Source organism: Suncus etruscus, chromosome 5 (genome assembly GCF_024139225.1).
Source record: "Suncus etruscus isolate mSunEtr1 chromosome 5, mSunEtr1.pri.cur, whole genome shotgun sequence".
Lineage (NCBI taxonomy): Eukaryota > Metazoa > Chordata > Mammalia > Eulipotyphla > Soricidae > Suncus > Suncus etruscus.
The window spans coordinates 143,215,924-143,230,366 of NC_064852.1; the positions used below are offsets into that span (position 1 = coordinate 143,215,924).

The 14,443-nt window shown below is 37.8% G+C and overlaps 1 protein-coding gene across 1 annotated transcript in view; it reads right to left on the reverse strand.

Annotated features, from left to right (window-relative positions):
* Positions 1-1,157: 1,157 nt before the first annotated feature.
* Positions 1,158-14,443, reverse strand: part of PKHD1L1 (PKHD1 like 1) — a 187,918-nt gene continuing 174,632 nt past the window's right edge. Inside the window, exons 72-77 of the mRNA XM_049772942.1 lie at positions 11,117-11,252; positions 9,721-10,065; positions 5,928-6,079; positions 5,319-5,465; positions 4,103-4,256; positions 1,158-1,456 (exon numbers count right to left, since the gene is read on the reverse strand). Of these exons, the coding sequence (XP_049628899.1) occupies positions 1,158-1,456; positions 4,103-4,256; positions 5,319-5,465; positions 5,928-6,079; positions 9,721-10,065; positions 11,117-11,252 (1,233 nt within the window). The remainder of the gene's footprint in view (positions 1,457-4,102; positions 4,257-5,318; positions 5,466-5,927; positions 6,080-9,720; positions 10,066-11,116; positions 11,253-14,443) is intronic.

The following is a 14,443-nucleotide window of genomic DNA, read 5'->3' on the forward strand; positions in this document are numbered from 1 at the left end:
AGCAGTGCTCAGGGGTTACTCCTGGCTCTACGCTCAGAAATCACTCCTGGCAGGCTCGGGGACCATATGAGATGCCAGGATTCAAACCACCGTCCTTCTACGTGCAAGGCAAATGCCTTACCTCCACGCTATCTCTCCCCTTCCCTTTGTTTCTATTGTGATTACTGGTGGTTACACGTGATCAGTTGTGATATTCGCTGGGGTTCACACATATAGTTGGTTCCTTACACACTCCTTGGGGTTTGCTGGGTATGGTACTAATTTTTGGCCACACATGCCAGTGTTCAGGGCTTACTCAGGGCACTGTCTTCAAGGATCATGCTGGTGGACTCAGGGGACCAAACTAGGTGGCATAATTCCAACATGAGACAGCTGCATGCAAAGCAAAGGTCCTACCCATGGTACTATCTCTCTGACTCCTAGGTATGACAGTCTGACAATGTCGTATTTTGCACATTAACTTGCTGAGTTTACACTCGCCAAATTTGTGACTGCTGGACTGGCTGGAGGTCACCCTGGTACTCACACATGTGACTTCTACAGCTGTCTCTCCTGGCCCTGCACCTACCTGACTGTGTGCATGATTTTCACACTTGGTTACAGCACAGAGCACCTGTGTTGAGTGAGCATGGGGGGTGCTGAGGATTGAACTCACAGCCCGTGCTTGCATAGTTGTCATCTTTTCTTTTTTTTTTTTTTTTTTTTGGTGTTTGGGCCACACCTGGCGATGCTCAGAGGTTATTCCTGGCTGTCTGCTCAGAAATAGCTCCTGGCAGGCACGGGGGACCATATGGGACACCGGGATTCGAACCAACCACCTTTGGTCCTGGATCGGCTGCTTGCAAGGCAAACACCGCTGTGCTATCTCTCCGGGCCCCATAGTTGTCATCTTTTGCCATGTAGTCATCCTTGGGTTCCTTCCTTCCTCATCCCATTCTCATGTCACCACGGAATGTGAATGATTTTGCCTCAAAAAAATGGCTTTTCTTATCTATGAACTTGAGGTTCTTTCTGCAAAAGCTAAAACTGTCTTTGTGTCCCTGTGGTGTCATGCATAATAATTGTGTGCTCAGGTTTTACTCCATAAGTATTTACCAGGAATATTATACAATATTCATCACCCTCATGAGTTTAGTGGAGAGAGACGTGATATTAAACTAATGGTATTCAACAAATGAACTGTGCTTACCTAGAATTATGTTCAAGATCATGACTGCCGCCATAATTATTTCTAGGAGCAATGCTCTTCCTAGAAGACAGCTCATTACCAGCATTATCATCTGGGAAGCTGGGCCCACAGTTGATGCTTTGCTACTGCTGCTGCCACTACTGCCACCACTACCACCACCAATGCCGCTGCCACCACCCATGGAGACAGACTGCGTGGGAAGGCTGAAGGCCTTGGACTCTGCTTGAGCAACATTCTCCAGTATGAATTCAATCTTCAAATTTGATCCTAGGGAAGAAAAAAAAAATCCCAGTGTTCAACTTTATTTTAGTTTGCTTCTCTTCAGATCCACCTGTTTCCAACCATTCTTCTTTCCTTCCATCCATTCTTCCTCCCTTCCGCTTCCCTCTCTCCTTCCCTCCTTCCTTCTTCCCTCTCTCCTCCTTTTCTACCTTTCTTTTTTCCTTATTTTCTTCTCTTCATTCCTTCCATACTTTCTTATTCCTTCCTTCCTTCTTTCCTTTCCTTTCCTTTTCCCTTTCCTTTCCCCTTTCCTCCTTTCCTTTCCCCTTTCCTCCTTTCCTTTCCTTTCCTTTCTTTTCCCCTTTCCTTTCCCCTTTCCTTTCCTTTATCCTTTCCTTTCCTTTCCTTTCCTCTTTCCTTTCCTTTCCTTTCCTCTTTCCTTTCCTTTCCTTTCATTTCCTCTTTCCTTTCCTTTCCTTTCCTTTCCTCTTTCCTTTCCTTTCCTCTTTCCTTTCCTTTCCTTTCCTTTCCTTTCCTTTCCTTTCCTTTCCTTTCATTTTTCCTTTCCTTTCCTTTCCTTTCCTTTCCTTTCCTTTCCTTTCCTTTCCTTTCCTTTCCTTTCCTTTCCTTTCCTTTCCTTTCCTTTCCTTTCCTTTCCTTTCCTTTCCTTTCCTTTCCTTTCCTTTCCTTTCCTTTCCTTTCCTTTCCTTTCCTTTCCTTTCACTTTAACTTTCTCATACCCAGAGTTGCCCAGGGCTTACTTATTCCTGGCTCTGTGTTTAGGGATCACCTTGTGTGTGGGACCATGTGTGATGCCAGGGATCAAACCTGGATTTACTATGTACATGGCAAGTGCCTTACCACTGTTCTACCTCTCTAGCCTTTTGACTAGGCCTATCATTACAGGAGAAGAATGTATTCTATAATATTCAAAATGGATGACCTTTATTATATAGAATACTCTATCTCATAATTATTTTTACATTCAGCTTGAAAAAAATATCCTAAAGCTTTGTGTTAGTTGCACCTTTTTTTTTTTTTAACAATTTGATATGTAAATATATAAGAATTCTGATGCTAGAGAGAGAGCACTATTCATGTTTTCATGCAGGAGATCAAAGCTCAAGCAAGGGAGCACTTCAAAGGAGCAATCCCTGAACAACTTTCCCTGAATTGGGAAAGTGCTCTAACACTGCTGGTGTGCCCATGGACCTAACTATTATCTTTGTTGTTTTTATGGTAAATACGGTATTATTTTCTACAATGATGCTTCTTATTTTATCTCCATATGATTTGGTGGCAGAGCTTTACTCATTAAAATCAAGCACCTTTTCATGGAGTCTAGTGGCCAACTGGTCTCAGGTGCATTGGGTTGGAAAAAATGCTCAAGCCAAAGTCAATGACAATAGAATCAAGAGACCCAAACTAATAAGATAAACATAAAATGGAGCTATTACACTAGAAGTGGAGGTACAGGATGCATGCTGGGAACTATGGTGGAAGGAGTTCAACACTGGTGGTGAGAATGCCCCTAGTTCACTGTCACTATATGCCTGACATACAACCGTGAAGGACTTCTAATTCACAATGGTCTCAATAAAAATTTTAAAAAGTGCCTTTCTTCTCATGCCAAAGTAATGAAACTTTAAAATTAGATGTCTTAAAAATAGAACCCCATGATTATAGTCTATTGGTAATATTATATAGAGTATATCCAGGAATGAAATGGATGAACTGCATATACTTGAGAGACCTCCATTAATCTTCTCACCTCAACTCAGACCTCAGTATCTACTATAATGATATGAGAAACAATAGCACAAATGCATTCAATGTGTACTTTGTAAGAATCAATGAGACATTTCTTTTGTTCTCAGAATATGTCATAATATTCCACATCAACTGGTTTAATTAATGCAGAGGACCTTTGAAATCATGATCGTTTCTTTTTTGGGGGGACACACTGGTTGTACTTAGGTTTTCTTTCTGGCTCTGTGCTCAGGGATCACGTATGATGGACTCTATATGCAATGTGTGGTGCTGGGAATCTAATCTGGGTTGACCACATGCAAGGCAAACATTCTATCTGCTGTGCTATTGCCCAAAATCATGATAGTTTCTTTCCTTTCTTTTTAGGAAGAACTAAAATCCAATTCCCTCACTCTAATTTTGCTCCTCCACTCCCTCCTCTTTCTCCCTCTTTCTCTCCTCCTACTCCAGCCACACAAAGCAGTGCTAAAAGGTTATTCCTGGCTCTGCACTCAGAAATCGCTCCTGGCAAGCTTGGGGGACTATATGGGATACTGGGAACTGAACCCAGGTCTGCCACTTACAAGGCAAATGCCCTGCCGCTGTACTATCACTCTGGCCCCTATTTCTTCCTTCTAATGTAACATATATAAGTGAGAAAATTTAGAAAATATAGAAATGAATAAGAAGTGTGATCATGGTAGTTTTGATAAATATGCTTAATTTTTCTAATTTTCTTACATTATCTTGATTTTTCTTCTGCATATTATAGACTATATTTTTTAGATTATTAAATGTTTTCTGAAATAAAACTGCTTATATTGTTCTAATTTTTGTAATTTAGTTAACAGAATATTATGGTATATTTAATTCAAATTTTCTTATACCCTATTTATGGATATATATGTGAATATATATTTGAAGCCAAAATATTATACTTACCTGCCCTAATTAGAGTGAGGTCTGTGTAGTTGGCCCAGCAGCCGCTGAATGGAATTGTTGTATTTCCACTAAGACCACTGATTTGCTTGTTATTGGCATCTTTTAATATTGCCTTCAATGTCAGTGAAGTAATTCCAACTGACACACAACCAACCTAATGAAAAACAATAACTTTTTAATTTATAAAAATACAAAAGGGAAAATATACAAAAGAGAGCCAGGGAGATGAGTCAAAGTAAGAGATTATTTGCTTTACATGCAGGAGCTCTGGGCTTGTGACTCAGCACCCCTGAGCACTCTGCTGTGAGTAGCCTCTGAGAACTCCCAGGTATTTGCCTTTTTCTCAAAAGATTACATGCAAAGTTTATTTCTTTTTTTGGAGGGGGGAGAGGGGTTAGACCATACCTTGTGGTGCTCAGAGGTTACTCTTGGTTCTGCTATCAAAAATTACTCCTAGCAGGTGCATGGGACAAGATGGGATACCAGGGAGTTAACCTGGGTTGGCCATGTGCAAGGTAAACACCCTACTCACTGTGCTATTGCTCTAGCCTCGCAAAGTTATTTGTTTTAAAGAATAATACTTCATTCTCAATGTAAATTATGGAACAGGGATAAGGATCAACTGATAGATCACATGTCTTGTATGTGCAAGGCTACAAGTTTGATACCTGGCACTGCATAATACCCAAAGTTGTACAGGCTATAGTCCTGATGTCCCCTGAATACCTGTGCCCACTGCATTTATATAACCACATGGCATAACCTCCCACCACATAAGAATAAACCAAACAAATCCAAAATATACAAATGCTCCTTTTCTTCCACAAATAATCTACAAATATGGGCATTGGAGCAAGTTCAATGAAAATCCTTTCTATGAAAACAGTGAAAGATGACAATCACTAGCATTAGTTTGGCTTTTAAGGGTCAGTGCTGTGCTCCACTTCCAGTGTGCCAGTTTTTGTAAATTATTTCACCCTCCATAGTTTTCTATGGCCCAGGTGGCTAGGGGGTTGGTGTGTTTTTTGGTCAACCTCAGAATGATCAGGGGTTATATCCAGTGTGGTAATTAGGGGACTGTGTGAAGCCAGAGATGGAACATAGTCCTCCCACCTGCAAAACATGCACATTAGCCCTTTGAGCAATTTTCCTGGCCTTGCTCTGCAAAACAGACACAGTTCAATGGTTTCACTACAGGTTGTGATTTAAAACTTACATCCAAATCTACAGCCTTGACTGAAGGCTGCTGAGAGAATGGCTGTCCTGGCTGTGATGCCACTGGCTGAGTAATCACTGAGAGCAAGGTCACCAGGGCCACATGATGGACAGGAAATGCAGACCTTTTGACGGGCTGGGCAGTCACCTGTGAATGACCATGGCAGGTGAGTATCTTTAACATTATTAATTTCGTTCAGTAGCAAACTTGCTATTGCCAGGATAGGGATTATAATGTTTATTTAAATAGATATTCAATATGTAGGTTCACTCTATTATGGTATTTTTCCCAAGTCACTGTGATAAATATTCAAAGCAAAGCAAATATTATCTCAGTAAACAGCTTTCAAAGGACGCACTCCTTTTTCATCTAATTTATCAAATTATGAATACCATAAAAACATAGAACAGTGAATTATAAAGATGCATCCTGTCCATTATTGTCTGAAATAGAGTTAAAATAGTTAAAATAAGAGGTTCATTTAAAAGGTAATGATGTCATTGTCACTATGTGCCTTAAATATTACTGTGAAAGATTTGTAATTTACTTTGACCACAATGAAAATTTTAAAAAAGATAATGTTGTATTTTTCTCATTGCATCTTCTTACCTTAATCCAGCCAGAATCATGTGGGTTCGGAATAGGATTGCTAATAGACATGGAAGAGATATTAAATCCAAGGATATTCATAGTTTTTCCTAAAATTACAGCTTCTCCAAGAGAACCAGCAATTTTCTGAAGTTCAGATAAGTGCATCTTGCCTACAGGGAAACAATATTATGGCAGGTGCATCATATGAATATAGGATTATGAATATAAGTGAGTTTTTCACTTTAGTTTTGTACTGCTTGATCCATATTTTACAATTTTTATAATATCTTATCTGGACATGAGCCATACATGACAAAATCATTTCAATGAGATTAGGAACATGATAAACTAAGCATAATATGTTTTCAGCGAAAATAAAGACAAAAATAAATAAAAATCAATATGCAAAAAAGGAATGCAAGACCAAGGAGTAAGTAACCGTCTTAATACTTCCTTATTCTCTATTTAGAAATGAAACATGGCTTGTTCTTCAACTTTGTTCTCTCTTGAACATGTATTTTGATCGTTAATCTTTGTATAACTCTGCTTGTTTTTGTATTCCATTCTGGAGAAACCCATGTTCTCTCCTGTACATTATTTCCCCTCTTTCTCTTTGCTCACATTTTTTGAAGTAAGTTTCATTCAATAAAATTACTTTGATATCCTCCCTTTACAACATTGCATGCCCCCATCCAGTTATTCTAAATATATAGGGAATATAGGGAAGAGAAGGAAAGAAACAGTGTTAGTGTTTGTGTGTGTGTGTGTGTGTGTGTGTGTGTGTGTGTGTGTGTGTGTGTGTGGAGGTGGGGGCAAGAGGGAAAGAATAGATAGATGTGAAGTAATAGGGGTGAAGAATTAATGGGATTCAGGTTTAACAGTGGAATTTGGAATGATAGAGCTAAATATCCAAACTAAAGAGTCAATAAACACTGAAATTATGAGACCCAAATGCTAATAACCAAACTTAAGAAGTTTTCTGTCAAGATGCAGTGGGTAGGAGAAGGAACATGGGAACAGTAGTGAAGGGATGTTGATATTGGTAGTGGGATCAGTGTTGGGACATATATGTCTAAAACCCAACTATGAATAACTTTGTAAATCATAGTTCTTTAATAAAATAAAATAAAAAATGTGGGTGGGGCTGGAGAAATAGCACAGTGATGGGACATTTGCCTTGCATGCAGCTGATCCAGGAGGGACCCAGTTCAATTCCTGGCATCCCATATAGTCCTCCAGTCTGCTAGTGGTGATTTCTGAGTGAAGAGCCTCTAGCTCTATTATCAGTTTAAACATTCTTTTTTATAAAAGAATGTTTTTATAAAACATTCTTTTTAATAAAATTAAAAATTCTATTATTTTGAATGAATTCTAAATCCTTGAGTTAAGTCTGCATTTTATCGGTTTACTCTTCCCCTAGGTGGTTTCCTAAATATGGCACCTAATGGTAGAGGTACAAAAGTGCTTCCTGTAAATACAGTTCTACCACTTACTTTCACTGGATTTTGACCACCATCTGACTTGTGAAGTCATACACTTCTGCGGACTGATAGCCAAAAACCAATAACCTCAACTTGAGGTTTCTAGTTCTTGATCTCTAGTTCTTGACCTCAGGATTCTGCATATTCAGAGGTTCCCTCAATATCCCTTAAATAATCCCTTCCTAGAAAACTGGGAAATTCTGGACTTCCTGTATTATTACATGTACTATATCTTGCCATATCCCAATACTGTGCTGTGTTATTGCTCCATGCCAAGTTGTAATCCCTTCCTTCAGACTTGACACCCTATCTTAGTCCATTTCTGGTAAGTGGACCATTTGTCTGCTTCCACCTCTTAACCCGACTCTGTCACTATCTCCATGTTCCCAGTTTGTATTATACCGACTTAGATAAATATGACAAGATAAATCTGCCTAAAAGAGATAGCTTGAAGATATTGTGAAAAAATTAGATCACACAATATAGAAAATAAAACATAATGTCTTTGGACATCTGAGTGGCTGTGGTAAATATTATGGATTTACCATATTTACCATATTTACTAGAGATCTCCTAGTTGATTAAAATTATATTAAAGAATATTAAGGGATATTAAGGAGCCACAACCACTACTTGAGTGGACCTGAGCTGGTCAGGTTCAAAGCTATGCCCCTATAATACAAGGAAGATCAGGATTTATTGAGAAAAAGCAAGCTATGACTCAGTAAAGAATATCAATGGAGATCTGATAAAACACATATGTATGCAGCTCTTGATTTCTTCAAAATGTAGGTGCCTTCCTTTACTTACTCATAGGATTATTCCCACTAAGAAAAAACTAGTAGAATCCAGAATGACAATGTGACAGGTGCATAGAAGCACCCCTCCTGGAGATATGAATTCCCTAACTACAGAGAGTGAGAATATCACCCCATACCCAGATTTACATAGAAGAGAGTCAACACATTTAATAAAATCCATACGGAGACTTATTGAAAGGCTAGATCCAGACAGTCTGAAATGTTTATAACTTGAACATCTTCTGAATTTTAGAAAAATGGATGTGGGAATTGTACTTTTGCAGATTTTCTAATAACACTCAATTATTTAACTACAGTACTGAATAGTCCTCTTCCGTGTCCTTGGAAATTAAAACCCTCCACCCCCAGGCTTGGAGAAGAAATGGGCTTGGAAATTTAAGCTTCATTACTGAATGAGAAACCATCCCTTGAGACACCTCCATCTCATCTTGGAGAGGGAGATGCCAGGGTAAGAGGATTTGTGTTTGACCATTGAAGACAATAGCATAAAGGGACTTTACAGCTGGAGAGACAATTCCTGGGAAGGAGAGGAACCAGGAACATAATTATAATATTTATAAAATTTATGCAAAGAAGATGACTTACCCTGCTGAAGAGATAAGAGAACATTGGAAGAGGTTGAGCTCAGAAATACCTTAAGTTTCAGATAGATTGAATAAATAGGGTGGAAACATGCAAGGTGAAAACTTGAAAGGTAAATATTTATCCTAGCCACAATAAATCACTCTAAGAATTTAAGGCATCAAGAAGATATTTTGGGGGTTGGGGATATGTCTCAACACATGCCTCACAACCCATGGCATCACACACATATGCGTATGCACACAGAATCTGATAGGACAGTTGAGCTTACATTTTTTTTATCTGAGACCTAGAAATGAGTGTATGGAAGGGAGGTCAGAGAAGGGGGTAATGCCTTATAAGGAAGATGAAGTCATGAGACTTTTATATATTCTTGCATGTTTGCACTTGCTAGAGTAAATCTGAAACTTTGCTACAGAAGTATAAATTCTCCAATATACTACTCCATCTCCAAAGGACCCCTCCTTTTACTTAGCACTACTCTACCATTCAGTCTCTTGACCTTCCTATTCCTTCCACTGAAGACTTATTTGACATCTTTCAACTGAAAACTTATTTGACATCTTTCCAAGGCACTGAACTTTCTGCAACTATATGTATTTCCTCCTTTTATTTGTAATCTCTCAGCTATTAGGCCACTTTCTTAGAAGACTTTTCAGGACTTTTCTATGCAGTCAACTCCTCATGTTGACTGTAGTAATCACCACAGTAACAAAATAAGAACAGAAGTTTTCTTTCATCTTTCATATTTTTCAATGGTTTGGGTCTTCAGGAGAGATATCAGAGACAGAGTATCTAGGTCCTTATAGGGTCAGGACATTGGGTGGGTTGAATCTCTTGAGATCTATGTGACTAAGTTCAGCACTATTATTTGGGGATATAGATTGGGTCCTTACATTTAAATCTCAAATGGTCAAAAATTCATACCTGTAGTGTCATTGCTTAAAAATTGAGAGGGAGGGTCTCCAATCTCCAATTCAACAATGAGTCTCATGGATCTTTTCCTCCGTAGATGCTCCCTTTGGAGGATTCTGCTGACCCGAATTTTATCACTTGGTATCTTTAAAAACAAAGCAAGATTTCTAACCAGACTATGAGAGTTATAGAAGTCATCTTCAGCTACCGCTGGCAATTGGAAAGAAACAAATATGACTGCTGTAGTATGGATTTCAACAGGAATAGTTCCTTTAATCAAAAGATAAAGCATCTGGTAGGTTCTATCAAAATAGTTTTCTCCAAGAATGGTAGAATTCAGGTTGGGCAGAAGCTGGCCTATAAAGGAAAGATGTTAAAACAGATTGTTAACCATTTATGTTACGATTACCATGCAGCATTTAATACTTGATTAAATTCAGAATTTACAAAGAAGCTAAATCTTATTTCTTTTTTTTTTTTTTTTTTTTTTTTTTTGTTTTTTGGGCCACACCCGTTTGACGCTCAGGGGTTACTCCTGGCTATGTGCTCAGAAATCGCCCCTGGCTTGGGGGGACCATATGGGACGCCGGGGGATCGAACCGCGGTCCTTCCTTGGCTAGCGCTTGCAAGGCAGACACCTTACCTCCAGCGCCACCTACCCGGCCCCAAATCTTATTTCTTGATAAAGAAGTTCACACATTTGAAACAAAACACAGAAAAAAACATGCAAAATTAAAGTCAGTTCTTTAAATATCATTGTCATTTTACATAGCATTTCTTTTTAAAAGCAATTAGCTATCAACAAAGTTACATGAAAAACTAAATCTATGAATGCCAGAGCCTGCATTTTATAATACTATGTCAATATAGAACATAAAATTTAAAAAAATTTTAAGTACTGACTGAAAAAAATTTGAATATAATGAAAACTTAAAGCAAACTCACTAGCAAAACAATAACAAGAAAAATAACTCAAAGTACATGAAAATTCTGATAATTACAGAAGGAGGAGCATAGTGAATAATGAATACAGGAGTACTTTATTTTGGTTTGATAGTGTGCTGGTACTAGAAATTGGATGTGAAAATGCAAAATTTCCTTTAGACACAAGAAACTTTACCTGTATACAGCTAACAGATTTAACTCATTATTTTAAAGCCCATTTTCTTTTTATTCAATTGGGATCAACAAGTGTATCTATCAAATATATACTAGCTTTATTTATTTACTATTTTTTAATGCACTAGTTTTAAATAAACACATCCTGATATTTAGTTGTTATGGCTAAAAAATCTTACTTTCTCTGGCATCATCAATATCCATGGAACTAAAAACATTAATCATGGAACATTTACATACAGCTACATACAAATATAATGAGCATTGTTAGTTTTCCCTGAGGAAATACCTGAGTATAGATGTCTATTTAGTTCACAGTATTTTTGTTGGGAGTTCCATACTGTATTTTTGGGGCAGACCAAAACATTGTTCACATAGACATCCAAACGCTGAAGTGTAGGGAAAAAAATTCCAACCCAAACAGCCTGTTAAAAATTACAATATTTTGTGTTAGGAGAACAATATAGACAAGAACAGAACACGTGTAAGTTCTCACTTAAAGTCATCTCAGAGAGGGGCTGGAGCAATAGCACAGTGGTATGGCAATTGCCTTGCACGTGGCCAACCTCAAACAGACAAAGTTCGATTCTAGGCATCCCACATGGTCCCTAGAAGCTGCCAGGAGCAATTTTTGAGCACAGAGCCAGGAGTAACCCCTGAGCGCTGCAGGTGTGACAAAAAAAAAAAAAAAGTACTCTCAAAGTAAATCTGCCATATGTAAAATAGAAAAGGTTTTTTTTTCTCCTCAAAATGTAAAGTTTTTGACTGTAAACTGAACTAAAATTTTGAAATGACTATATATTCATAGTGATATTACAACTGAAATTCTATTTATGTTTTTATTTCCTAGAATTGGCTGCCGTTAAAAATATAAGCCCATTCTTTAGACTATAAATTATTATAATAAATACTTAAAATCATTTTATAAAATAATCAGTCAAAATACACTGTCATTCAGTGACCCTTTTGTAAAAAGTCTTTGTTAATATTTGTGGTTTTGATGTACTGTTACCACACCTCACCAACACCAGAATACCTAATCTCCACTATGTCTTGACGTTACTTCATTATTTTTAATTTGTCCTTTTCCCTCTGACTAATTTCATTGAATATGATATTACTCCAATTCTACCCACAATGCAATGAAATGTAAGGGTCCATTTTCACTTATGCATACATAGCAGAGCATTGTGTCTATCAAACATGATATTTCAGTTGTTGCAATAAACATAGCTGTGCATATAGCTTTCAAATGAATGCTTTTGGGTTTTGAGGGTAGAGGTCAAAAATGTAAACTCTTGGGGCTGGAGCGATAGCATGGAGGTAAGGGTTTGCTTGCATGCAGAAGGATGGTGGTTTGAATCCTGGCATCCCATATGGTCCCCTGAGCCTGCCGGGAGAGATTTCTGAGCTTAGAGCCAGGAATAACCCCTGAGTGCAGCTGAGTGTGACCCCCCCCCCCAAATATGGACACTCTTGGTCTATTCTTACTTTTAAGAGAAATTTCCATATTGATTTCCATAGAGGCTGAATCAGACAACATTCCCAACAGTGAATGAGGTTTCCTTTGTTACCATGACCCCATGTTTTATCTTTTTTTTGTTGTTTGCTTTTGCACCATACCTGGTAGTGCACAGGGATTTCTCCTGGCTTTACGCTTAGAAATAATTCCTGGCAGGTTCAGGGAACCATATGAAATGCAGGAAACTGAACTTGGGTCAGCTGCATGCAAGGCAGATGTGCTATCCACTGTGCTCGTACTCTGGCCGTGTTTTATCTTTTTTATAGATGCCATTTTCACTGATGTGAGATGAAACACTATTGTTTTGATTTACATTTCTCTGACAATAGGTGATGATGAACACTTTTAATATGCCTCCTGACTTTTAGGAAGTCTTTTCACTTTCTGTCTCCATTTTGTTGATGAGGCAATTTCTTTTGATTTGTTAAGCTTTGTGAGCACTTTCTGTTTCTTGGCTTTTTGATATTTGCTATACAAATATTTTCCCCCATTCAGTAGGAGTTTAGTATTTTTGTCTGATGTTTCGCTTGATACATAAACACTTTTCAATTTGATTCAGTCCCATTTCTTTAGCTTTGTTTTGTTATCTTTGCCACTAGACACAAATCAATGAGGTCACTTGAGGCCCAGTTTTTGGAGACTTATGTCTATTTTCTTCAATGCATTTTATGAATTTGGTCTAGTATCAAGGTCTTCAATCACTTTGTTTTAACTTTTGTGCATGACCTAAGATATTGATCTTAATATCCTAAGATACTTATCATGTTTTCTGGATGTGATTATTCAGTTTTCCCAACGGCATTTGTTTAAGAACTTTACTTGCTCTACCTTCTCACAGCAAGCTCTTTTGTCATAGATTAACTGAGGATTTATCTCTGGGCTCTCAAATCTCTTCCATTACTTTGAGAGTCTGCCTTGATTCCAGTAGTACATACATTTAAATATAATAGATTTATATATAGCATACATTAAAGTAGGAAATATAGTACCCTCATGAAAATTTAATTTTCAATTGATGAACTTTAGTTGAAAGTGTTGGGGCTGGAGTGGTAGCATAAGCAGTAATACCTTGCCTGCACTACTCTAGGACGGACCTCAGTTTGACCCCTAGGTGTCCCATATGGTCCCCCAAGCCAGGAGCGATTTCTGATTGCATAGCCAGGAGTAACCCCTGAGCATTACTGGGTGTGGCCCAAAAACCATTCCATGTACGTCCATGTTTAGGAAAATTTCATGACTTCATCTCTCCTGACGGCTGCATAATATTCCATTGTGTATATGTACCACAGTTTTAAGATAACAACTATGGGGTGAGATTGTTTAAAGGACTGGAGTGTATGCTTTGACTCTGGAGCCAAAAGTTTGATAACTGGTACCACATTGGTCCCTCAAATACTGCCAGAAACAACCCCCATGCCACATTAAAATGTGAACCCAAGACAAACAAACAAACAAACAAAACATATAATAAAGCTTCATTCCTGAGGCAGGAGCAACAGGGGACTTAGCAGTGTTCTGTATAAAATGTAAAGCAGTCCACAGAGTTAGGTACTTAATACTGAAAAAAAATTATCTTTGAGAAAAGTTCAGTAATAAGGATGATAAAAATCAGCAAAATAACTATCCTTCAAATTCAACTTCATTCATCTTGAAGACTGCTTTATTTCCCCCACAAGGGCACAGAAGAATTACAAAGGAATCTAATACGTTATACTTAGTATTTGAACCTTCTCTTGAAATTGTCTTTGGAGGTTGAGGATAATAATAGTCCTATTAATTTTTATGATATAATTATTATAACTTATTTAATGTTTTTGGTATTTGTGCCACACTCTGCAGTACTTAGGAGCATCTCTTGACATGGTGCTTAGAGATCAACCCCAGTGGTGCTTGAAGGAGAACTAAGCAATGCCAGGATTAAATCTAGAGCTCCTTCATACAAAATATGCATTAACTCCTAGGTGCTAGCTTCCTGACCCTATTATTTTTATGAACAGAAAAAAAGACTCTTTTTAATTTAAAAACAGAGCCAGGTTTGGCAACTCTGGCAACTTTCCAAAACCATGATTCTTTAGCATTCCTTTACATTCTAGA